This window comes from Stegostoma tigrinum, chromosome 4 (genome assembly GCF_030684315.1).
Source record: "Stegostoma tigrinum isolate sSteTig4 chromosome 4, sSteTig4.hap1, whole genome shotgun sequence".
Taxonomy (NCBI): Eukaryota; Metazoa; Chordata; class Chondrichthyes; order Orectolobiformes; family Stegostomatidae; genus Stegostoma; species Stegostoma tigrinum.
In genome coordinates this window covers 34,286,731-34,311,043 of record NC_081357.1, presented here as the reverse complement: position 1 = coordinate 34,311,043, position 24,313 = coordinate 34,286,731, and the positions used below count along the sequence as shown (strand labels likewise).

At 38.3% G+C, this 24,313-nt stretch overlaps 1 protein-coding gene across 1 annotated transcript in view; it reads right to left on the bottom strand.

The window, feature by feature from the left end:
- Nucleotides 1-3,663: 3,663 nt before the first annotated feature.
- ascc3 (activating signal cointegrator 1 complex subunit 3) overlaps nt 3,664-24,313 on the bottom strand; it is a 507,536-nt gene continuing 486,886 nt past the window's right edge. Inside the window, exons 40-43 of the mRNA XM_059645261.1 lie at nt 18,001-18,151; nt 12,045-12,254; nt 7,834-8,009; nt 3,664-4,827 (exon numbers count right to left, since the gene is read on the bottom strand). Of these exons, the coding sequence (XP_059501244.1) occupies nt 4,695-4,827; nt 7,834-8,009; nt 12,045-12,254; nt 18,001-18,151 (670 nt within the window). The 3' untranslated portion in view covers nt 3,664-4,694. The remainder of the gene's footprint in view (nt 4,828-7,833; nt 8,010-12,044; nt 12,255-18,000; nt 18,152-24,313) is intronic.

Sequence of the window (24,313 nt, the reverse complement as noted above, 5' to 3'; positions counted from 1 at the left end):
GAAGGAAGGGTCTGTTTCCATGCTGTACTCTCTTTGTACTCTTTGACTCAGCTTGATTTGTCTTTTATGCATTTAAAAGATGGTTGTTTATTTAAAAATGTGGCATTACATGCAAAATCATAAGGGTTTCTGAAGTTAGTTAATAACAGCTCTCCACCATTATCTTCTGGATCTGACCAAAAATGAATGTAAATATCATGGCTACAACAGCAAGTCAGAGGCTGGACATTCTACCATCTGTAATTCACACCCAAACTTCCCAAAACTCATTCACATCTACATGACCTGAGTCAGTAGTGTGATAGAGCGCCACATGCCTGGAAATGTGCACTGTCACAACATTCGTGATGTACAACGTGGCAGCCTCCTTGCTTAGCATCTCATCCACAATCTTAAACATTCATTCCCTCCACCAGCAAAATTTTGAACAGCACCTTCCAACCCTGTGACCTTTCGCATCTTGAAGGACAATGGCAGCCGATACTCATAGGAGCACCACCATCTGTACGATCTACTTCAAGTCATACACCATCCTGACTTGTCAGTTGATTGCCGCTTCTTCACTGTTGTTGGGTGAAGATCCTTCACTCCTTATCCATCAGCGCTCCGGGGTTACGATCTCACATGGACTGCAGCAGTTCAAGATGGTGTCTCCCCATCACCATTTCAAGGGTATCTAGGGATGGGCTGTACACATTCATGTTTATATCCCACGAAGGAATTAAAAACATGCAAACATTAGGGGAAGATTAGGTATATGTATAATATACATATTATCATTTCTAAAATGGAGAAAGAGAATATTTTCAGTATGTTTCTTGATTTGGATTATACCAGTGATGGAGGAATTTATGCCACAGCAAGACTTTCACTCAAGTTTTAAATGAAACCTTCCAGAGTCAACATTTCATTACACCACTGAAACTCAGTCAAATAATTCCCACAGAGCAAGCTGTACATACTCAGTAAGATTTCCTTTTATGCAACTGGTATGGAGTGGAGGGGGGAGAGAAGCTGCATTTTACAGAAAAGGGTTTATCAGGCCGATAATAAGCAGTCAACTAAATCACTGAACACACTGAAACCAGTGAATATTGAATTGAGATCATGATGAATATATCTTTCTTAAATCACATTGAATATATCTTTTTTGAAAGTTATGCTCTGCAAGCACCATCAGGCCCGCCCAGCCTCCCTACACACACACACACACTCACAAGGATGTGCTTTCATTAGCATTGGAAGAATACAATACTACAAAATGACAAACAGCTATAATTATAGAATTAGTGTCACCTTGTTTGAAGTATGCAGCAGAGAGAGTATCCATGTGGTCTGATTGTGCCTGTCGGGTAAGTGATGTGACAATGCATGTTTTAGAACATATAACATAAAAAGTACTGCACAGTACAGGCCTTTCGGCCCACCATGTTGTGCCATGGATTAATCCTAATCCAAAAATAAAATAACCGAACCTACATTCCCCTCAATTCACTGCTGTCCATGTGTATGTCCAGCAGTCGCGTAAATGTCACTCATGACTCTGCTTCCACGACTACCACTGGTAAGTTATTCCATGCGCTCACAACTCTCTGGGTGAAGAACCTCCCTCTGATGTCTCCTCTATACCTTCCTCCTAACATCTTAAAACTATGACCCCTCGTGGCAGTCAATTCTGCCGTGGGGAAGTCTCTGGCTATCGACTCTATCAATGCCTCTCATTACCTTGTACACCTCGATCAGGTCACCTCTCTTCCTCCTTCTCTCCAGAGAGAAAAGTCTGAGCTCAGTCAACCTCTCCTCGTAAGACAAGCCCTCCAGTCCAGGCAGCATCCTGGTAAACCTCCTTTGTACCCTCTCCAAAGCCTCCACATCTTTCCTATAATAGGGCGACCAGAACTGGACACAATATTCCAAGTGTGGTCTCACCAGGGTTTTGTAGAGCTGCAGCAAAACTTCACGGCTCTTAAACTCAATCCCCCTGTTAATGAAAGCCAAAACACCATATGCTTTCTTAACAACCTTATCCACTTGGGTGGCAACTTTGAGGGAGCTATGCACATGAACACCAAGATCCCGCAGATCCTCCACACTGCCGAGAATCTTGCCTTTAATCCTATATTCAGCATTTAAGTTTGACCTTCCAAAATGCATCACTTCGCATTTATCCAGGTTGAACTCCATCTGCCATTTCTCAGCCCAGCTCTGCATACTGTCAATGTCTCGCTGAAGCCTGCAATAGCCCTCGATACTATCAACGACACGTCCAACCTTTGTGTCATCAGCAAACATACTAACCCACCCCTCAACCTCCTCATCCAAGTCATTTATAAAAGCTACAAAGAGCAGAGGCCCAAGAACAGAGCCCTGCGGGGCACCACTCAGCACTGACCTCCAGGCAGAATACTTACCATCTACAACCACTCTCTGCCTCCTGTCAGCCAACCAATTCTGAATCCAAACAGCCAAATCACCTGTATCCCATACCTCCTGACTTTATGAATGAGCCTGCTTATCAAAGTCCATGTACACCACATCCACTGCTCGACCCTCGTCAACCTGTCTCGTGACCTCCTCAAAGAACTCTAAGATTTATGAGGCATGACCTGCTCCTCACAAAACCATGCTGACTCCCTTTAATCACGCGATGCTTTTCCAAATAGTCATCAATCCTATCCCTCAGAATTCTTTCCAAAACCTTGCTGACTACAGACGTAAGACTGACTGGTCTGTAATTTCCATATTCCCTTTCTTGAAAAGAGGAACAACATTTGCCTCCCTCCAATCTTCCGGTATGACTCCTGTGGAGAGAGAGGAAGCAAAGATCTTCGCCAGCGGCTTAGCAACCTCCTTTCTTGCTTACCGGAGCAACCTAGGATAAATATGGTCTGGCCCTGGGGACTTATCAATCTTTTGGAAAAACAGTATTCATGTAAACTTAACCCCTTTGATCACAACTGATTTTACATTACATTTTACATTTTGATTTTAGTTTGCTGAAGAATTAAAATTTTTATCAGTCAGTTTCACTTACCTTGAGCTCAATCAAAGCAGCAGAGATTGTTTCTGTAAATGAACTGAGCACTGCTTTGAAAATGGAATCAAAAAGAAACATACAACAAGACTTTCCCCAGCTTGTCTTTGTGCTTAGTCGTGTTGCCAGAAGCAGCAATTTTGCTCTTCACTTAACTGACAATTGATATTTCAAGAAAAAGAAATATTTGGCACATCTTTTAACGTTAGTATAAGTAATTCAATCAGCAACTATCCAAATTAAAACAAGCCAATCTTTTAGATTTACCATTGCGACACTGTAGAATATAGTAGAAAGAATTCTGACTTGTATGCTTTACCATACTTCATCTCAATTAAGTTCATCAATGTCAGATACTGGGTAAATAACTACATTTTTTAAAAAAGTATAAAACATACAGAATAAATCTAATGCAGAATAGTTTGTTTGAATGGTTAGATGATTGAGTTGTTAAATTATTGGTAAATTCAAACCAGGAAACAACAGCTATCTTCGTTGGCGATGAAATGTGTAATGAATAATTTAGAACAAAACAAAAATGAAAATTGCTACAAAAATAACAATGTTAAAAATGAATATAACAAAAATAACAAGGTGGATATTGCAACAAAATTTAATGATTATTGTACATTTGCAACCAACATAAGCAAACTCAGATTTAAAGGATATTTCCTCCTTTTTTAGCAACTATTAAATCTTTCTTGTGTTATGTAAGCATTTTTGGCACAACTTAATTTTCACAGATACAACTAAATTGATATTGACAAATGAAGTGTTGCAGCACTCACTGCAGAGAAAGGTTACTAGGTATAACCTGACCCTATGGTTATGAATGTGTCAAGTTTAGCCTCCATGTTACCATGGAAATGAATACCCTCTGCACCAAGTCAATACGGGAATGAATTTTCAATCACAACTTGCCTTTAAATTACCTTATTTACTTTCCCATCATACAGATAGAGACTTTTTTTTAAAAAATATACTTTAAATTCATAACAAAAAATTGTACTGATTGCGATTCATGAAGGCATCCATTTTGCCCTGCTGATATTACTCACAAGTTGAGAGCTACATTCAAAATAATTTACACTATACAGAACAAGGTTTTAAATATACCAGTACAAATTACAGGAACTAAATAAAAAGTCCCTGCTCTGTTAATTATAAAGAAACAAGTAGGTTAATTTCTTTGTCACCTAAGTAATCACATTGACTGTACATCAGCAGTCGAAACAAGTTTGTATTAAGTGAGTGAATGATTAAAAGTAAGATTTACTAAAAAATAAAAGTACCTAATTACTTTTTCACAGCAAATGTGAATCCTGCATAAAGTAATATTGAAGGAAGTTATGATTCTTAATAGATAACTTATAGATCTTCACCTGCGGACCATATAAAAAGAATTCCAAATTATCCAGGTTGTAGCTTTAATCTAAAATGCAAATTTACATAAGGCCACCAAGCTGTACAGATGAATCATGCTAGAGGTCACCTCAGCTGCTATTTGTAATTTCCTTCAAGTCTGAGGTTAGAAGTTGCATTGACTAAGGCAAATATCAAGCAATTTCAGTGCGCCTTACACACACGCACAGTCTGTATTGTAAGATCATTGCTCCTGGGTTGTTCAATGCTAAGTCTGTCATGTTATGCCACTGTCAGGTCATTCAATGGCATCAGAGACCTCGGTGTTGGTCTGAGCAACAATGCTTGCTGGTATCACATCCAAATAAAAGTCATACTGCTGGTCCATCCCCAAGTAGCTATCATTCATCAGATACAGAGTGTAGATATACCTTAAAATGTTAAAAAAAAGCACTTTTTAAAAACATTACCTTGACTCATATCACAAATACTGATGTACAAAATATTTAAACAAGAACAATGTATTTAGAATACAACAATTTTTAAACCAATCACAATATATCAACGATGTTGCATGCTACAGATGTCTTAAATGGTAATTAAACATATTTATGTCTTCTTACAATGACAACTTTTGTGAAATATTTTGAACTACATAAGCTTGTTAGTAATTTGGTTTTGAGATTATTTCTGAGCCTTTTCATTCAATTATCAAGAATTCCTTTGAAAAAAAACTATGTTTGAGTGCAAGATACTTCACATTCCACAATTGTAGAGTTAATCTTAATTGAATGGCAATTTTACAAAGATACTGATTTACTTCCAGACTCGGGCATGATTGAATTTTTCCCTTAGGATTACAATGGAAATGCGGAACACCATATGGAGCCTTAAGGACTTGGCTGAAGCAAACAGGAATAAAAAAATAATGATGAGTTCATTCAAAGTGTTCATTAGCTCGTAAGCACATTGTCTGCAACTTTGGGTACCATTTTACAGGTAATGCATTAATGCTGCATCAGGGTAGATGGTAAATCACCATATGAAGAATAGGCTATAGTTAAGAGGAAAAATTTGTGATCAGCACTCCATTTCTACTAAATTAGAGAATGCCAGAAGGAGGTTTTAGAAATGTTTTTAAATCATTTTTGATCTCACAAGGAATCAAGGGCTATGGGGAGAGCACAGGGAAGTGGAGTTGAAATGCCCATCAGCCATGATTAAATGGCGGAGTGGACTCGATGGGCTGAATGGCTTTACTTCCGCTCCTATGTCTTATGGTCTTAAAATCATTAAGTATTACTGAGAGTTTGAATAAATAACCACAATTTTCACTGGTTGGAGAATTAATTGTATTATTAGTTTAAATTGTTGTGACAAGTGTTAGGAAAGCAATAGGAGAACAGTAATGTAGTGATAATGTCACAGCACTAGAAATAATGAGGTCCAGGTTAACACCTGGGTCATGGATTCAAATCCCACTAAGGCAACCAATTAAAAAAATTAACTTCCTTGAATTTTTATCAAGGTGACTGGATGGGTTGGGGAGGAAGAAATCATTGCACTGGTTAAGAGAGAACCTTGGTTTAATTAATTCTCAGAATGACGGAGTTTCTGGCAAGGCTGGAATTTATTATCCATCACGAGAAGTCCTTAAGAAGGTGGTCCTTTTGAACTGCAAGCAGTTTTTACAACTGAGTGCTTTCATAAGCCATATGAGATGGCAGTTTACAGTCAACTATATTGACATGGAATTGGAATTGCATATAGACCAGGGCTGTAAGCAGACTACTTTCCATGCCAAAAGTGAAATAGTTGGACTTTTATAACATTTTGACAGCTTTATGGTGACTTTTATTTATCCTAGTTTCTGTAAAGACTGCTTAAATTGAACTCCAAAGCGACAATAGAAGATTTGCTCCTTCATTGGGTCAACATGGATACAATGAGCTGAAGGAGCAAGTAACCTTTCTGTGCTTCTTCAAAATTATCACATTTTCGTGATTGGATATGAACCTAAATGTTTTCAATTTACTAATCCAATAATAATCACTACTATTTATCAGTGACCAAAAATATTGAAAAAGAGAAAGATTTAGGGTATGTTGCAGGCTTCTGGGATGGTTTTAAAAGATATTGGGCATTACGCGGTTTAATTATTATGACTGAAATATTTTAAATTTGGACGAGATGTAAAAGAAGATACAACTCTCCTTTTGTTCTAGGGCATTGTAATAGGAAACTGTGGATAATCCCATATATAAAAGTACATATGTAGTGACAAAGCACTCATTTACATGTACTCAGGACTGCTAAAATCTCTAATATACAGCATTTCAAAATGGATACAGATTCATTCGCGCAATTCCTCACAAGTGGCCTCAGGGAACACTGAAGGAAGGATTACCCAAGGATACATGCTCACATCTCCAAATGGCTGCTGTGAGGCAATTTTAGCAAACCACAGTCAATTTAAAATAAAAAAATCTGAAGAGAGTCTGGAGTTATTTTCTTAAGTGAACATTTATTTGTTACAAGAACTTTAAGTAAGTAAAAACTGCTGTGACAGTCAGACTGGGGAAGAAAATGCAGCCTTTCTGCTTTTGGAAAAAACAAATTACAGTGAATTGCATTTTGTACCTTTTTTAAATGGTTAATATTTTACTTTATTTAAAATTGCTCTCTGGCATAACAGTTTGCCTATTTGCTCAGACTAATAGTTACAGTGACCTTGAAATGGGCATGAACCATTGAGCATGGTAGTGCTATTTATGCTTGAGGATGGTCAAGCTTGAATTAATTCTTATTCATAGTCCCTGCAGCAGTCAATGTTATGGTGACTGACTCTGTCACATCATTATTTTCTTGACGATCAAATAATGGAATTTGAATAAAACATACCATTGCAGATTGCTGAGAATGTTATAATCAATGGTAAGATCATCCAAAACTCAGCATCCTTTACCATATCACATTCCGGTCATCCATAAGTCCTGTTCTTATGAGTTATGTTAACTTGTAACTGCTCAAACTTAAATTTAAATCCCTACGCTACCTCGGAACTGTCTATCTTTAAACTTCTGCAACCTTATCATTTCCTCCAAACTTGCAGTTCTTCAGAATCTGGCCTCTTATGTATCCCAACACCCACTCTATCTTTATACCACCACTTGTGCTTGCGTCTTCAGGTATGTGGACCCTAATGATCTAAGAAGGTGCCTTAAAATCTCCAGCTTCCCACTTCTCTCTGTCCATTAAAATCCACCAGACCGAGCTCTGCATCTAAGCTTTTGTTTATACTTAGTACTATCGCCTCCTTTAGCTTAGTAGCATTTTTCTCCTCGTAAAGCGTCAATTAGATATTAAATATTTAGATATTAATTAATGTTTTACAAAATTAAAGGTGTCAAATAAGTTAAGAAGTGATAGGAACTTACCTTCCAGTGGTCTCAGGAGTATAGAATGCGAGAGAGATTATGCTTTGATTTCGAATGTATCCCACCCGTTTTAAAGCCATTAACTCCTTCTTGTCTACTTCACCGAGGATGACGAACCAGCCCTCATCCTTGGCCTTTGGGAAGCGTGGTGTGATGGCTTTGCTGTCGTACTTTCCCTGATGAACAATATAAAACAAATCAGAGTAGGCATTTTTGTTCATGTAAGTGAATTTGTAAATAATGCTTGCATTTATTTTGTACAGTTTTATTTTCTATCACATTGAAACACAACAGATAGCTTTGACTAAGCACATGAATCGAGAAAAACACGGTGGTCATTCTGTACCGGAAATGTTCTACAAGTAGAGGAGAGATAAATAACTGATGTGTCAAATTTTTCGTAATTTCATTGCAGGAAAAAGGCTAAGACTGGAGGAAAATTCACTCCACTAAATGACACCACTGAAGGTTTAAAGTTTTAACCTTTAAGGTTCACGTGTATCGCTAAGAAAAGTGGCAGCCATTTTGCATCAGTAAGCTAAATAGCCATTTAATTTTATGTTGTAGCGTTAGCAATGGAAGATTAACGATCTCTTTCAGCAACAAAGCACTCCTTCAGTAATGCAAGTGTATGTTTAGATTATTAGCTTGAGCCTGCAGCCTCCTGACCCAGAGGCAAAAGTACTGAGAAGCTGACCTCACTGGTTAAAAGGTCAGTTAGCTATTACTAGGAAACGAAGCAAAAGTTAACAAGTTGCCAAATTCAACAATTTCTGCAATACTAAGTTGTTGCTTCACAGGTTTATAATGGTTTAATGTAACACAGTAGTAGTAAAGCAATGTGTGACCATATCTAGCAGCTGGAAAGGATGTATTGCAGCAAGATAAATCTGCCTGTTCATCTCAGAGGATAATAAGTAAAATGAACCTTAGAAAATTGGAAGTCAAATTTGAATATAGCTGGACCAAATGTAAGTATGCTTGTCTTTAGTGCATGATTACTCTGATAACTCGTAACTGTCATAGTTTTCTTACGAAATAAACAAAAAAGTTGTAATGTTCAAGTGCCTGACTGAACATTGATTAATTTCTATTGCCAGACTATCAGTTACAATTAAGTAAAGTGTTTAGGGTATTATTTTAGAAAGCTCTGCCACACTTTTATAATGTATCAGCTTCCAGCAAAAAAGTTCCATGACAATCCTTCTGATTTTAAAGTGAAATCCTTCCTTCTGTGCAAAAACAGGTTCTGTATCTTTATTTTTAAAAAATACCATCATTAATAAATTGACAAATCTTGCTCACAAATATATTTTATGTTATTGTGATTCTGCTACACAAAAAGTTCTGCAATAATCTGTTTGAATGAATGATACATTGATGCAATGGTTTGTAAACATAAAAGAAAAATAATAAATTAAAAGTTAGGGTAAGAAAAAAAAATAACTTTTAAACTAGCAGCACTGACAATGAAAAGCAGCTTGTTGTTATCCAGTTAAATTTTTGAAGAAATTATAAAGGGAAGAAAAAGGAACCACAGTAGAAGTCTCAAAATCTGGAAAAATAAACTGTTGATCCTGATCCAGTCAACACTAAATTTTCTGCTGTTGGTATTAAGGCATGAGTTTCTGTCTTAAATCCATGATCCTAGATTCCTGTATGTTAATTTTTAAAATACATACACTATTTTTTCTTGCTCTCCCACACTTATTTCTCTCGCTTTTGCCATTCTGCCAAATTAACGTAGTCTGGTTAACCACACTACCCAATGGTACAGATCACTTTTGTTCAGAATTGGTAAAGGGCAGGATTTCCAACATTGGAAACTCAACCATTGAGCCAAAATGCACGAGAGAATCAGCAGTGTTTGGAAAACAGCCAATTCATGACTAGATGTTGGGCTCGCTATCCAATTAAGAAAGCTGGATGTAGTATCAAAGCTGGACAGCCTGTCAGAAGTCTTCTAACTTGAAGGCAGCGACAGGATGTGTGCTGGGTGGGGGTGTGGGGTGGGTGTTGAGGATGGTGGGTGGGTGAGACTGGGAGGCTTTAGCCAGACTACAGTATTGCTTCCCACTATCTGTGAAGAGGACGCTGCCCCCATCCAAATGAAACTTGTCCCTATCAGGGCTTTGAGGCCAATTGGAAAATTGACCTCCTTGAATTTCCCTTAAAAAGCCCAGTCTGCTGTTTCAACTAGTGGCTTTGAAATGAGTAGCATATATTTAAAACAAACACACAGTCTGTTTAGCTTTCTCTACCTCAGACAACTGCTGGGTAAGATACTGTCACTCCTTACTACTGCAGTGACTTGTCGTTCCTTCATCCTGCTTTGGGAATAAGGCCCAGGAACACGATGAAGCCAAAGAACCAGTGCACAGTTCAACAACACTATTTTTAGTGCATGTCTACCTCCAACCTACATAGTGGCCTGATTTGGCCACTAAGTCTTCATTATTCTAATGTGAGATGCTGGCAGGAATTCTGAGATTATCTTAGAGTGTCTAATTTCTGAGATACTTCCTAATTCCTAGGAGTCATTTTACATAGTATGATGTCTCCTATTCCATATTATCTGTTCTGACATGGTCCATCACTTCTGGTATTTTCCCTTTCTTCTTGAAAAGCTTGCCTTGTTTTGTTTTCCATATCACAGAATCCATTAGGTAAGTCACCACTGGAGGATTCAAATTTGCAGGATGGATGTTCTTGATGGCTGGGGAATCCAAAGCCATGGGCCGCAGTTTAAGGATACAGCAGTTGGCTATTTAGAATTGAGATTGGGAGAAATTTCTTCACCCAGAAAGTGAACCTTTGGAATTCTCTGCAACAGAAAGTGGTTGAGGGCAAAACATTGGCTGTTTTCAAGGAGTTAGATATAGTTCTTAGGGTTAAAGAGATCGAAAGGTATGGGGAGAAAGTAGGAACAGATATCGAACTGGATGATCAGCCACGATTGTACTGAATAGTGGAGCAGGCTTTAAGGGCCAAATGGCCTACTCCAGCTCCTGTTTTCAATGTTCCAATATTCATCTTTTCTAAATTAACTGCATACTCCTGTAATAATTAAATTTCTCAAGACCACTGCATTGCTTAAAATATTTATCCCTGGAACCACAAAACCATATGTCTGAAGAATTTTCCATTGTTTCTAAAGGTAAACAACATTGTGCTTCAGTGATTGTAGATGAAAATGTTTGCTCTGGATTCAAAGCTACCCAGAAACATCCATATCCAGTTAGATTTGCACAACATGGTTCCTCTAGCCATGGCTCAGAAAAAAAAGGGATCAATGCCAAGAACTGAGTCCAACTATGTCTATCATGACAAGTATCCTAATTAAAGATAAATGCTGAATGCAATCTTTCTTCTGCTCTTGAAGGTCTGGCAGCATCTGTGGACAGAAAGCAGAATCAATGTTTTGGGTTCAGTGATCCTTCATTGGAACTGTTCTGACGAAGGGTCACTGGACACTATACATTAACTTGATTTCTCTCCACACAAGTTGCCAGACCTGAGCTTCTCCAGCAATTTCTATTTTTATTTCAGATTTACAGCACCTGTAGTTCTTTTGTTGTTTGTTTTTTCTTCTTCTGATCTTGTGGCTTCATTGGGATTGGCCATGTTGACAGCAATCTGAAATCAGGTGGTGTGTGGTGGTGGGCTGGTTGGCGGGGGCGGGGTGGGGTGGTGGTATGTGGGAGTGGAACGGGCAAGACAGAGGGAAGAATGATCCCAGTTCAGCAGTCAGTTGGACCAGTGGCTGCTTCAGGACAGTGGCCGCTCCAGGACAGTGGCCATTGTAGTAGATGTGACCGTCACCATTAAAGATGGCTGCCTGCCAAAAAGAGCTGTCAGCTTGTCTTAATTCTTCTTTCCCACAGTGAGATGTCTAATGTTCGCTGGGAATCTCCTCAAAATCTTGGCTCAGATCACCAGCTATTTGATAGACTGAATATAGTGTGAGGAGCAGGAATTCCTTTTGAGGGAGGTTCCTGTCCTTGGTGTCACTTTAAAGAAAAGCAGGAAATTATCGTAAATTCTAGACAAAGGTTTTAAGGGATATAAAGTTAAGACAGACAAATGAAGTTATAGCACAGATTACCCATAAACTCATTGAAGACTGGAAGAGGATTAAGTAATGGCATGGGATTGTTCATGAGTTTTATGTTTCCCCATGACTTTATCTCTCATTAAGCAAAGATTCATACCTTGCTGCGCACCAGGCTAATCCTGCGAAGATTGATCTGGAGTACGTATTCCTGATCTGCATGGACCTGTGTCCAGTTCTTCTCATCTCGGATTCCAGTTCCAACATTCGGCAGAGCTTTCTCATTTTCCCCATTTGGAGCATTTTCCCACCAACCCTTGATTCGCAGATTAACCTCAATGATGGGTAGATTAGACAGGAAATTCCAAGCCTAAGAAGGTGACAGAAATTGGAATAATTACACAATCTTTGGCAATTACAGTAATCTTTGTTGACAGAAAAAATTCCATTTCAGTATTTACGCATGTTCCAAACTAAATTACATGTTGTAAAAGCAAAGATTGGCCACCGTAACCTAAATTTGCATATTAGCAAATAGAATACAAAATTAATGAAATCACCCATTTATCCAATTTCTTTGCATTTTCTTCCATGACCAATGCACCATTTACTCCTGATCTGTCTAACTTCCGAAGAAACTAATTTCACTTCCAATTCAAGGTAATAATGCAATTTGTTCTCTTCTCATGTATAAACATTCTTTGTTTCAAAATTGCTGTCATCGTCACTTGCTCTGCAAGGAACCCACTTTGACTCCTCTGCTTTTACTAATTTCTGCTTCATCTGTCCCTTTCTTCTGCAATGAATCAAACATGTTTCTGTCATCTACAGCCTTGATTTTTTTCCTATAATTCCCTGTTTGCATTCCTCCAATCTGGAATGCCTGTCATTGTTTTACAATGGTTGACAATAACATTCTCTGTGGCCAGAACAGATGAGCCTTCCTTGTCTCTTGTGACCTCTATATAGCTTTCATAGGGTTTGGCCATGTGATTATCCTTCTATGCCTCTCCTCCTCTGTCCAACATAGTGCAACCACCTGGGCTTAGCTTCATTCTTATCTATTTGACCGTAATTACAGTATCCCGCATGTTGATTTTTCTTTCCAACCCATCATCATGACCTTGTGAACAGCATAAAGATTCATCCTTGACCCTCTATTCAACAAATGCTGTCCTTTGGTTATGTCAGTGGAGACACAGAACAGCTTTCCCACCTATGGTGACAGTGAGGCTTGGACATCTCTGAGTATCTCAAATATGTCTATGAGCTTAACCTGTTTTTCTGAGACATAATTATTCACGATGACTTTCTTGAATACTCAGGTTATTGCTCCCAGGATTATCTACATTTGTCACTGAGTGTATCACATGGTGCCACCCACAGCCACTATCTGATACTGAACTGTTTGTTTTAAACTGCAGCATTCCATCCGATGTCATGTTGAGTATGGGGTGAATTTGGGATAGGGGTCTCATTCACCAGCTGCAGAATTGATGGGAGAACCACATCACGTCTGATCAGGAAGGCCCCTTGAAATTAAGTGCTTATCAGGTACTCGAGTCGATTGAGAATCTAGGACGGCTGTTACCTGTTGAGAGACTGGCAGCTGTCTGTTGTCTCAGTACCACTGAGTGACGGCAGCAGCTGGAAATGCACCCACCAGAGGACTATGATCAACAGAAAGGGTAGAGGTCAGCTCTCAGTCATCCCCCACCCCCCAACTCGTTGACGTTCAATTCCTTCATCAGGCATAGTGCCTTACAAGAAGGCATTCTCCCAACCCAGAAGCCTGCAAGGTAACTGAAAACAGCTTTGCTTTGCTGGGCTCCTTGCATGGCAATTCCTCTATTCACTGCTGGTTGAATACAAGGGCAGGAGAACAAGGATTTGGAGTGGACACTTATGGCCTTCTATTAGTGGCAGAGTAGCAAGTACATCCAAAAATCTTCCCATCAAAGATATAATTAGTTAGAGGCAGTAGGCAGTAGAGTCCCCATCCTACAATTTCCGTATTAAATGCGTCCATGGCAGTGGACTTGCCATTGGGACTGTTAGATCTATTCTTTGAGTCTATATTCTCTCCGTCACAAAAATTCCTGACTATCACCTCTGTAATAAATTTCCACCTCCCTAAATATATCAGATCCATTTGCTGCTGAAACCCTTATGCTTTTGCCAAACCAGATTTGAAAATTTCAATTCTTTCTTGGCAGCATCTTGTTGTCTTCTACTCGTGTACTTCAACTCAACTAGATGTCTGCTACTGACATCCTTTTCCATTTGGCAATCACATCTCTGCCTTTCGTCGTATATAGGGCTTCAATATCTCAAACTTAAGATTCTCATCCATGTTTTAAAATTCCTGTATGGCCTTGTCCCACTGTCTTTGTCACCTCCTCCAGCTCTATAATTCTCTCTCGTCTCTAGCTTTCCAATCCTTCCTTCATCTCGTTGTGCATTAGTTTCCTATTTTGCTGTATCATAAGGCTCTAAAGTTGCTTGTCCTCCAGATTTGGAATTCCATCCTCCCCCTTTCCAAGCACTTTTATCTTACTTTTCCACCTTCCGCGATACTTCTTTGCTCAAACGTTTGATATGTTATTCTAATCCTTTTAGATCATTGCTAGAGATACTGTCAGTGGCTCTTTCAGAATTCATTCATTAGCTTTTTTTTATATTATTTTACATTAGAAAGATATAATAGCAGTTTTGTTTCCATTTAGCCTACATCAAAATTGTGAGAAAACTAGCAGACAATTTGCAGTTTTTAAATTTTGGAACAAAAACCTAAGAATTAGTGTTTACCACAGTGCACTTGAGATACATGATACCAGGATGTTCTTGCTTTTAGCTTTTTATTTTGAAATGGTAAAGTATTAGAAAAATAATTCCTACTTCATTAAAACACCCTCTTTGGTAACATGTTTCTTTCTTGAAGATGATCTTCAAGGCATTAAACTTATCTCACAGAGATGATTCAGTATTCTGATAAAATTGTTGATATTTTCATACACTTGTGCAGTGAAATGTGTTGTGATAATTTGAACATTTATTCTGTTTTCTTTTTTCTCCCCACATAAGCTAAAAGTTCTTGCCTCCTATGGATAGTACAGGCAGCTACCTTAACATTCTCCTCCGTGCAGAGGAAAGCAGTTACTCCTGCACCACCTCTTAGTGAGGATGATGATTATTTGCTTTAACCACCCTGCTGGCTCATTCTTTCAGTACAGAAGATGGCAGTGTTTGTTGCCACATGTTACAAAAAATTTGATAATGAACATTTCAATACTAAAACACATCAATAAACTAAGTGACCAAAAAATTAAAATCATCCAGACAATACCGTTTTTCCTGAAAAACATTGGAGATAAAAGAAATCCAGGTGACATCATCATTGTCAAAGGTAACCAGGGAGATCAGGCTACATGTACAGAAGCTTTATATAAAAAAAATCCTTTGAATGAACTGCCAAAACATGTGTCTTTTCGGAAGACTCTTAGCTGCCTGTAATATTGAGGCACAACTGGTGCTATTAGTGTGGAGGACAGTCAAGATAACACCTCACTGTTTACTAGCCTGCGTAAGCGTTATTGTCCTAATGCAGCTACAAAAGATAATTTATTGCTTAAATATACCACAAAGCTCTCAGATTGTAGCTGCCTTTTGATTAAAAATAAAATCTAGGTTATTGCAGTCGAGGCTAAAACATTTCAATACGGGCAAAACATATTTATCCGAGGATTAATCTTCATCATTTGAATCAGATGAGAACACCTCCCCGCATGCAATTATTTAATTAGCTGCCAAATCTTCTGCCTGTCGCCAGCCGTTCAGAGCATACTGATGGCAGAACAGATGCAAATCTCACAGTGATGACTGCCTTTTCTCATTACGACTGCAATTAGCACTTAAATTGATGCTTTAAACCCACTAATTTCCAGAATAATTTTTTAAAATGTATTTTAGTTGTGATTGCTATGCCAAACTGGCAGTGGCAAATTGGAGATCCAAATAATTTTCACAATGGATGGACTACAATAACATGTTTTTCAAAATGTTGGTCTTTTCTTTTGAAATGACCACAATCTCACCTTTTGAGCAAAATTTGTTTTTCTCCCCCGATTCTGCTTATTGTACAAAATATAATTGTGCTTGGGGACATTATCTGTGCAATGCATATTACTAGTTATTTATTGCTGGCACATATTTTTTCACAACAGAATGATCCTTGCCTTGCCTGCCATGTGGCAGTAGGCCAGCCAGAGTGCCTTCAAGCTCTTAAGTGCTGCTTGTCTGGGTAATAACCATGTTTTTGAACATTAGTTAATTTAGCTGATGAAACTATTCTTTAAACATTTCATCATCTGGAAATCTGTAATATCCTAAAAGATTATTTATCAAAATTTCTACAACTCCTGTAATTATGTGCAGTACCAAAGTCTGTGATTGACACTATGCACATTCAAATTTCATATGGTCCTTGTAATTAACATGTTCAAAAAATATGAATGCTTTATCCAAAATATACATTCAACACAGTATAGCATTTTGAAAAATAAGTTTGCCTTTTGTTAATAGTAGAATTCCTGAGATGTGTTTATTCAACTGAAAAAGTCTTGCCCTTTCTAGCTATTTCTCCTTTTCTTCCCTAAGCCACATATTTCACTTGTAATTATTGGCTTTAAATCTTATCCGACTGAATTTTTCTCTTCACCTTACTCATACTGATGACTCACACGTCCAAAGAATCAACAAAGAACCATACGTGGATGCTCTGTTCCTGATCACACATGTAATGATATCAAACATGATACTATGTACCTTGATGAAGTCTGCAATTAAATATTGCAGGCATATCATAGTAATTAAATAGCTAGTATTGAAATGCCTGTGGTGTTTTTCTTCATTATAGTGGTCTTTACCAAAACCATGGATGATATTTAATGGAGGCAACAGGATACTCACACATAGGCTGAAGGGCTAATGACAAGTCCAGTTTAGGAAAGGCCTACTGTATTAAGTGCTACTCTAATATATAAATGGACAGCATTGGGCCTGTTCCAGGATGCAAGATTCCAGGGGTTAACTCCTGTGTGTTAAGAACTGCTGGTCAATCAAAGGCCTACCGTCATTGCTGGATTTGAGGCCACAGATGAGTATGCCAAGAGGCAGTGGGGAGGAGAGTGGCAACAAGGACAGGGCTTTCATTAGGCCTGTCCCTTCTCAATGTTTGTTCTCAAGATCAGGTACTGACCATCTCTGAACATGGTATTCTCCCTGGGAACTCTCAATTAACCTTGCATGGGTTAGCTTGTCATGGTGCCCTGCAGGTGAGCCCATTGTCTCCAATGGCTGCAATCTAAAACCGGCACAGGGACAGGAGGCATTCCTGTCATGGGCATAACAGGGGTGGGGCAAGACAATTTCCTAGTTGGTGCAAGTAAATGCCAGCCTGCCACTAAACCCATTAAAGCATAGGGCATGAAATTCACTCCATTTATTTTATAGATGTTGTGTTTGGTAGGACTGGCCTATGTAGCAATTTCCATTATCCTTTTATCTCCGGCTCAAGGTCTGAACCCAGTTTGGGCAGATAACCTGGAATTTCCTTTCATTTTGACACAAGTTCAAAAAACCTCAGTGACCTCAAGTCAGCTTCCAAAGCACATGAATACCCCCAACTTCATTCAGAGTTGATACAGGAAAATGAAGTGGGATGTATTTCTCAAGATAATGTCAAGGTATAATGCTGCGAGAGAACAGTGCAGCTTTACTTTTCTTTTTAAATGGATGAAAACCACCTTTAATCTCATTTTCTGCATTCTTTCATCTGCTGATCCTCTGGGAATTGGGAAAACAAAACTGTCAAAAAATAGATTTTGCTTGGCTAAAAACAGCAACAAAGCCATTTTCCTTAAACAAACTCCAAGAAGGATGATTCACACAGCCTATAAAATGAAACCATACCTAAAGCATTTTTACAGTTCAAAACAGCTATGACGGATGGTCACATTTGTCAATGGACCTTAAAAACTGGTGACAATGTTTGTGAAGTAAGGGAAATAAGGAAGTGTATAAACCAAGAAGAAGAGGTGATTGAAAGTGCAATTTACCTGGGAAATCTGTGCAGCCTGGAGTTCATCAGCGACAATGGAATGAAGTATGTCCTCTCTCCATTCACATTCAGCTATTAATTCAGGAAGACATTCAATTGGACCTTTATAACTTTTAGGACTGCTTTTCCTTCTGCCTGCATTCCACTTCCTAAAAACAGAAATTGGTATATACATACTTAAGATTAAAATCACACACATAACTTGGGGCTTCTGGTTCACAAAAAACTTTTCTGAGCCAGGTGAAAATTTGTTAAAAATGTAAAAAGCAAGTACAATTGACTGGAGCACTGGGATGGCAGCAGGCTCATTCAGTACCTTGAACTAGTATTACTCTTTAATAAGAACATAGCAAATCAGTATCCTAAAATTATCTGGCCAACCTGGTTTCATATTTCTTTCCAGCTTTGATTTGCAAATATTTATCCCAAGGCTTAAAGTTATTACGGGACACAGATCTACACATCTGCCACTCTTTCAATGATGAAGTGTTGACTAGCTTCTTGCCTGAAAGGCTTGAATTTGATTTTCAAGTTATGTCCTATTGTCCTGGAATCCTAGAAGAGGTTTCGTTATATTTAATCAAACATTGTAAAATTCTCAAATAAATTATCACCAACTCTTTTATACTTAAGTTTTATACATTAGTTTATGCAATTTCTCCTTGTGACCTCACCCCTGGAACCAGCTAAAATCCTGCTAAATCAGCACTGCACTCCTTCCAAGGTGGATACATTTTTTTAGATTGTCTGAAACAAATGAGGCAAAATGATTACCAAGGGAAGGTTTCCAATTAAAATATAAAAAATGCCTGTATCAAGACACATGTAAATTGTAAACCTTTGGTAAATCGGTTTGGTAGCCTTTAAAAAGGTTCAAATGTTAGCACAGGTACACCATGTCACAGGGGTTAGTTTTATTTAGTTTGAGTCTTGTGTTGCTGTAGACAAAGTCAGTGATGTCAATCTTTTCTTACCTGATTATCTAAGCCAGATACATTGAAATGGACTGAAGACATTTGGTTGTTGTCTTGTCTTACTATTCAATGTAATCACTGCTGATCTGTGACCTACTTACCAACCACCATTTTCTTTTTCTTTTTTATTGATGAGATGTCAGTGTCTCCAGCAAGTCTGCCAACTTTTGCCTGTGCCTGATTATCCTTGCGACAGAGACAGCAACAACTACAGATGCTGGAGTCAGAGTCAACACAACGAGAATTGGGGGAACACAGCAAGTCAGGCAGCATCAGTGGAGCAGGAAAGTTAAGTTTTGGGTCAGGAATTTTCATCAGAACTGAACCAAGTGGGTTGCTAGGCCAGTTCAAAGGGCAGTTAGCATTCAGACATATTACAGTGGATTTGCAGTATATGTAGGCAGATGATGGAGATTTCCCCAGTGGGTATCAGTAACCCAGACAGGTTATTAAGAGATATGTGGCAAACCTGTGTTTTGGAGCAGATCAAATCCCCTCAAAACATATTAAGAATATAGCCTAGGTCCTAACTTTTTCTTATTTTAAAAATAAGTGTAAGGTGTTGCATTCCAAATGCAATTTAATGGTCAAACTCTTTGACTTTAAGCAAAATACACTTTAATTTTATATGACAGTTAAAATACAGACAAAATAAAAAGAAAAGAATTGGCTTAACTGTAAACTCTGTTGAAATGCTAAACAAAACAACATAAATATAACTCACTAATTAACTGTTCCAGTACAGAAACATCCCATAAACACACCCTTGACAAAGGCAAATTCAATGAAATATATTGTCTTACATACAATTCTGGTAGCAGGAAGAGAACCCTAGCTTTTAGTTTATCAGAGAGAAGAATAAGAGCTTCCACATCCAGCTTCAAGGCCTCAGCAACAACTGCTGAAAAAGTTAAAACTAAAATTTCAGGTTCTGTAGGAGCTTGATTCCATCCATTCATGTTGCTTCTATTGCTCCAACTTTTTAAAAAAAGCCTCACAAGCTGTTTACGTTATTGGCTTGTCGCTTATGTTTCAACCTTTCTTCATAAAAAAGGACAAAATACACCTCTTAAGGCTACAGTGTTGTCACACTTGGTTAATAAAAGATCTAACATTTGCAGATTTAAAAATTGATAACTGACACAGGAAAAGGAGTAGGCCATTCAGCCCCTCAAGCCTGCTCTGCCATTTAGCAAGATCATGGCTGATTGTGGTCTAATTCTGTTTGCCCACCTTGTGCCCATATTCCTTTACACCTTGCTTGCTAAAAATCTGTCCATCTCAGGTTTAAATTTAACAATAGAATTAACATTGATTGCTATTTGTGGAACTTTCTTCACTACTCTTAGAGTCATAGAGTCACACAGCATGGAAACAGATCCTTTGATCCAACAAGTGCATGCCGAACATATTCCCAAATTAAACAAGTCCCACCTGCCTGCTTCTGACCCATATCTCTCCAAATCTTCCCTATTCATGTATCTATCTAAATGTCTTTTAAATGTTATAATTGTACCCGCATCCACCATTCCATCAGGAAGTTCATTCTACACGCAAACCACCTTCAAAAAAAATGTGCCTGTTATGACTTCTTAAAATCTCTCTCCTCTCAAATGTGTCCCCCCAGGCTTGAAATTCTGCATCTTAGGGAAAAGGCAACAACAATCAAGTCCACCTGTACCTCTCATTATTTTATAAACTTCCATCAGTCACCTCTTAACCTCCTATGCTCCAGTGAAAAAGTCCCAGCCGATCTAACCTTTCCTTACAACTCAAACCTTCCATACCTGGCAACATTTTGGTAAATTTCTGCATGTAGAACTGCTTTCTAACATTTGTCCTGAATGGTCTGGCCCTAATTCTTAGACCATGTCCTCCGGTTCTAGAATCTTCAACTGGTGGAAATAATTTACCTTTATCTATCCCTGTTATTATCCTGAAGACTTTGATTAGATCACCTCTTAACATTCTAAATTCTAGAGAAGTCTCAAAATCTAACCTTGGAGTCCAGGTATCAACTTTGTAAATCTGCAGTAAGCTCCGACCAGTGGCAAAACATCCTTTTTAAGGTGTGGTGCCCAGATCTGTTCACATTACTCTAAGTGGGGTCTAACTAGGATTTTGTATAACTGCAGCATAATATCTGCTTCCCTATACTGCAGCCCTTTTAATATGAAGGCCAGCATTCCACTAGCTTTCTTGGCTATTTTCTGCATTTGTTTTTGGCATTTTAAACAGCTATGCCCTTGTGCCCTCCAATCTCATTGGGCATCCACTGTCTTTAACCTTGCGCCTTCAAAAAAAAATACCCTAATGTATTCTTTTTCAGTCCAAAATGGATAACCTCACACTTGCTTATACTAAAATCCATTTGCCATCGCTTTGCCCATTCACCTAATCTATCAATATCCAGTTGTAATTTTATGTTGTTAACGCTATCTAAAATGTTACCCAATTTTATGCCTTCAGCAAGTTTGGATATTTGACTTGTTATGCCATTATCCAAGTCATGAATGATTATTGTGAATAATTGAGGCCTTAACATCTATTGCTGTTTGCAGGAAAGTTCCAAATTCCTAATGACATTTATCAATAAGAAGGTTTCATAATTTCTTTACTGAAATGCCTGGCTATTTCCCTGGTCCTAGTATCCCCATTTGGCCAAAATATTTTCTCAGTCCAATCTGTTCCCTTTAATACTAATATTTGTCATAATGGACACATATACATTTTATAACTGTCATTTTTATTACAATTTAAATGAACTCATTCCTTTACTATTCGCCATGCATGATATTTCATTAACAAAGGAAAGGGAAAAGTTAATTATTCACTTTGCAACACTATGAACAGCAAAGGAGTCTACATAATAAAATAAACATGAAAGCTGAATGACTAGATCTTGTTCTTCCTTTTTTAAAGAATTGGGCAGGCAGGTCTTCACTTTAGAGCAACGCATTTCTAATACAGCTTACTGTAAAGGGGAAATTGACAAGTCAGTCTAAGTAGTGATACCAGCCCTGACTTAAAGATGTGATGCTAAAAGAAAGCGAATGATCAAACAATTTACTCTGGTGACTAACAAATCACTTCTAAAACCTGCTTCAGAACAGTTTTTTGCCAAGGTTGATGTGATGGTCATCTGCCTGGTCATGTTACATTGATACACCACAAATATAAATAACAAAAGAGCACATGACACAACAAGAGCACGTATTCAATGTGTGAAGTACCAAGCTGGACATCTGAAAAAGAAATGTACGTTCAGGATGTAAAAAGCATTCATATTCACAATATTATATTTTATAACTGAAGAGAATTATTGCAAGTTTTCCAACATGTTAATGTCCTTTAAAGAGAATGAACGTTTATACTCGACATAAGAACAGGAACAGGCCATTCAACCCCTCAAGTTTGGATCATCATTCAATTATATCATGGCTGATCAGTACTTCAACTCCATTTACCTACTTTTATTTTAAGCCCCTTTATACCTCATTGAATAAAAATGTCAGCAGGCATGGCCTTTGGGAGTTGGGGGAGTCTGATATTTCCATTAGACTTTGTGTCCTCATTTAACTCCTAAATTGCTTAGTTTTATCTTTAATATAGTATGGTCTTGTTCTGGGTTCTCCAACAGAACACTACTTTATCTTTCCTACCGACCTTTTTTTCGTCAGTTTAACAATACCTTTCAGATCATTTAACAAGGTTATAACCTTAAAAGAATAAAAGAAAAGTACGTTCTACCTGATCTCATAATTTAACCCTGTCAGCCTTGACATAATTTTGGTGAATTCATGTTCTACCATATCCAAGGTGAAAACTGCACCTCCCAGTCACGAACCATTTTAACTCCCCCTCCCATTCTTTAGATGACATGCCCCGCCATGGGCCTCCTGCAGTGCCACAGTGATGCCACCCGAAGGTTGCAGGAAAAGCAACTCATATTACGCTTGGGAACCCTGCAGCCCAATGGTGTCAATGTGGGATTCACCAGCTTCAAAATCTCCCCTTCCCCCACCGCATCCCAAAACCAGCCCAGTTCGTCCCCTCTCCCCACTGCATCACACAACCAGCCCAGCTCATCCCCTTCCCCCACTAAACCAGCCCAGCCTGTCTCTGCCTCCCTCACCTGTTCTTCCTCTCACACATCCCTTCCTCCCACCTCAAGCCGCACCTCCATTTCCTACCTACTAGCCTCATCCCACCTCCTTGACCTGTCCATCTTCCCTGGACTGACCTATCCCCTCCCTATCTCCCCACCTACACTCTCCTCTCCATCTGTCTTCTTTTCTCTCCATCGTCGGTCTGCCTCGCCCTCTCTCCCTATTTGTTCCAGTTCCCTCTCCGATGAAGGGTCTAGGCCTGAAACGTCAGCTTTTGTGCTCCTGAGATGCTGCTTGGCCTGCTGTGTTCATACAGCTTCACACTTTATTGTCTTGGATTCCCAGCATCTGCAGTTTCCATTATCTCTCACCAATATGTCTTAGTTGGGATGTTATTCATTCCCAAGTCTGAACTCAGTATGCTAGGTGGGGTCTGCCAAGCTTCTAGCTTAGTGAAGTATCACTTCCCCAATGTTGAATTCTGATTCCCTTGAGATAAAAGCCAACATTCCAACAGCCTTTTCAATTATTTATCGCACCCTTGTACTAGCTTTCAGTGATTTGTGTACATGGACATGTAAATTCTTTTGTTTCCCCAACAGCTCCTTGTCTCTCACCATTAGGAAAATATTCTGATATCTTTTGTGGATTGAAAGCAGATGCTCTTATTCTTCCCTCACATTGAACTCCATCTGCCACAGTTTTGCTCACTCAGTTAGTCTGTCTTTACCTCTTTGGAATACTTATGGGATTATTATATAACTACATCATAAATAACATTAAAGCAAGTTCATTGAAGAATAGAATTAAGCAATAACATGGAACCTTTGTCAACATATTAATAGCTTAACATACCAATAAGCGACATCAGTGTTAAAATCTCTTCAAAAGAACTTTCTTGCAGCCTACAATTTTTGCACAGCAAAACAGACAATCTATTTACCTTGCCTGCAAATGCATCAGTTTTATACAGTCACGGCAAGAAATGCACATATGGCTGTGGGAGGTGTAAGTATTTGGAACAAATCACAGTTAATCTCTTCAAAGCTTGATCTCCAGACAATTTCTAATAGGATTTGTTAAAAAAGTTTTCATCATTAGTCATCACCACAAAAGGTATTCATTTAAGAGTTTAGGCAAAGCAAATTATATTCCAAGAATCCCTTTAAGTTATCAGTATTTCATTTGTTTGTGCAATATTACATTTTTCTTACGCTATTCTAACTCA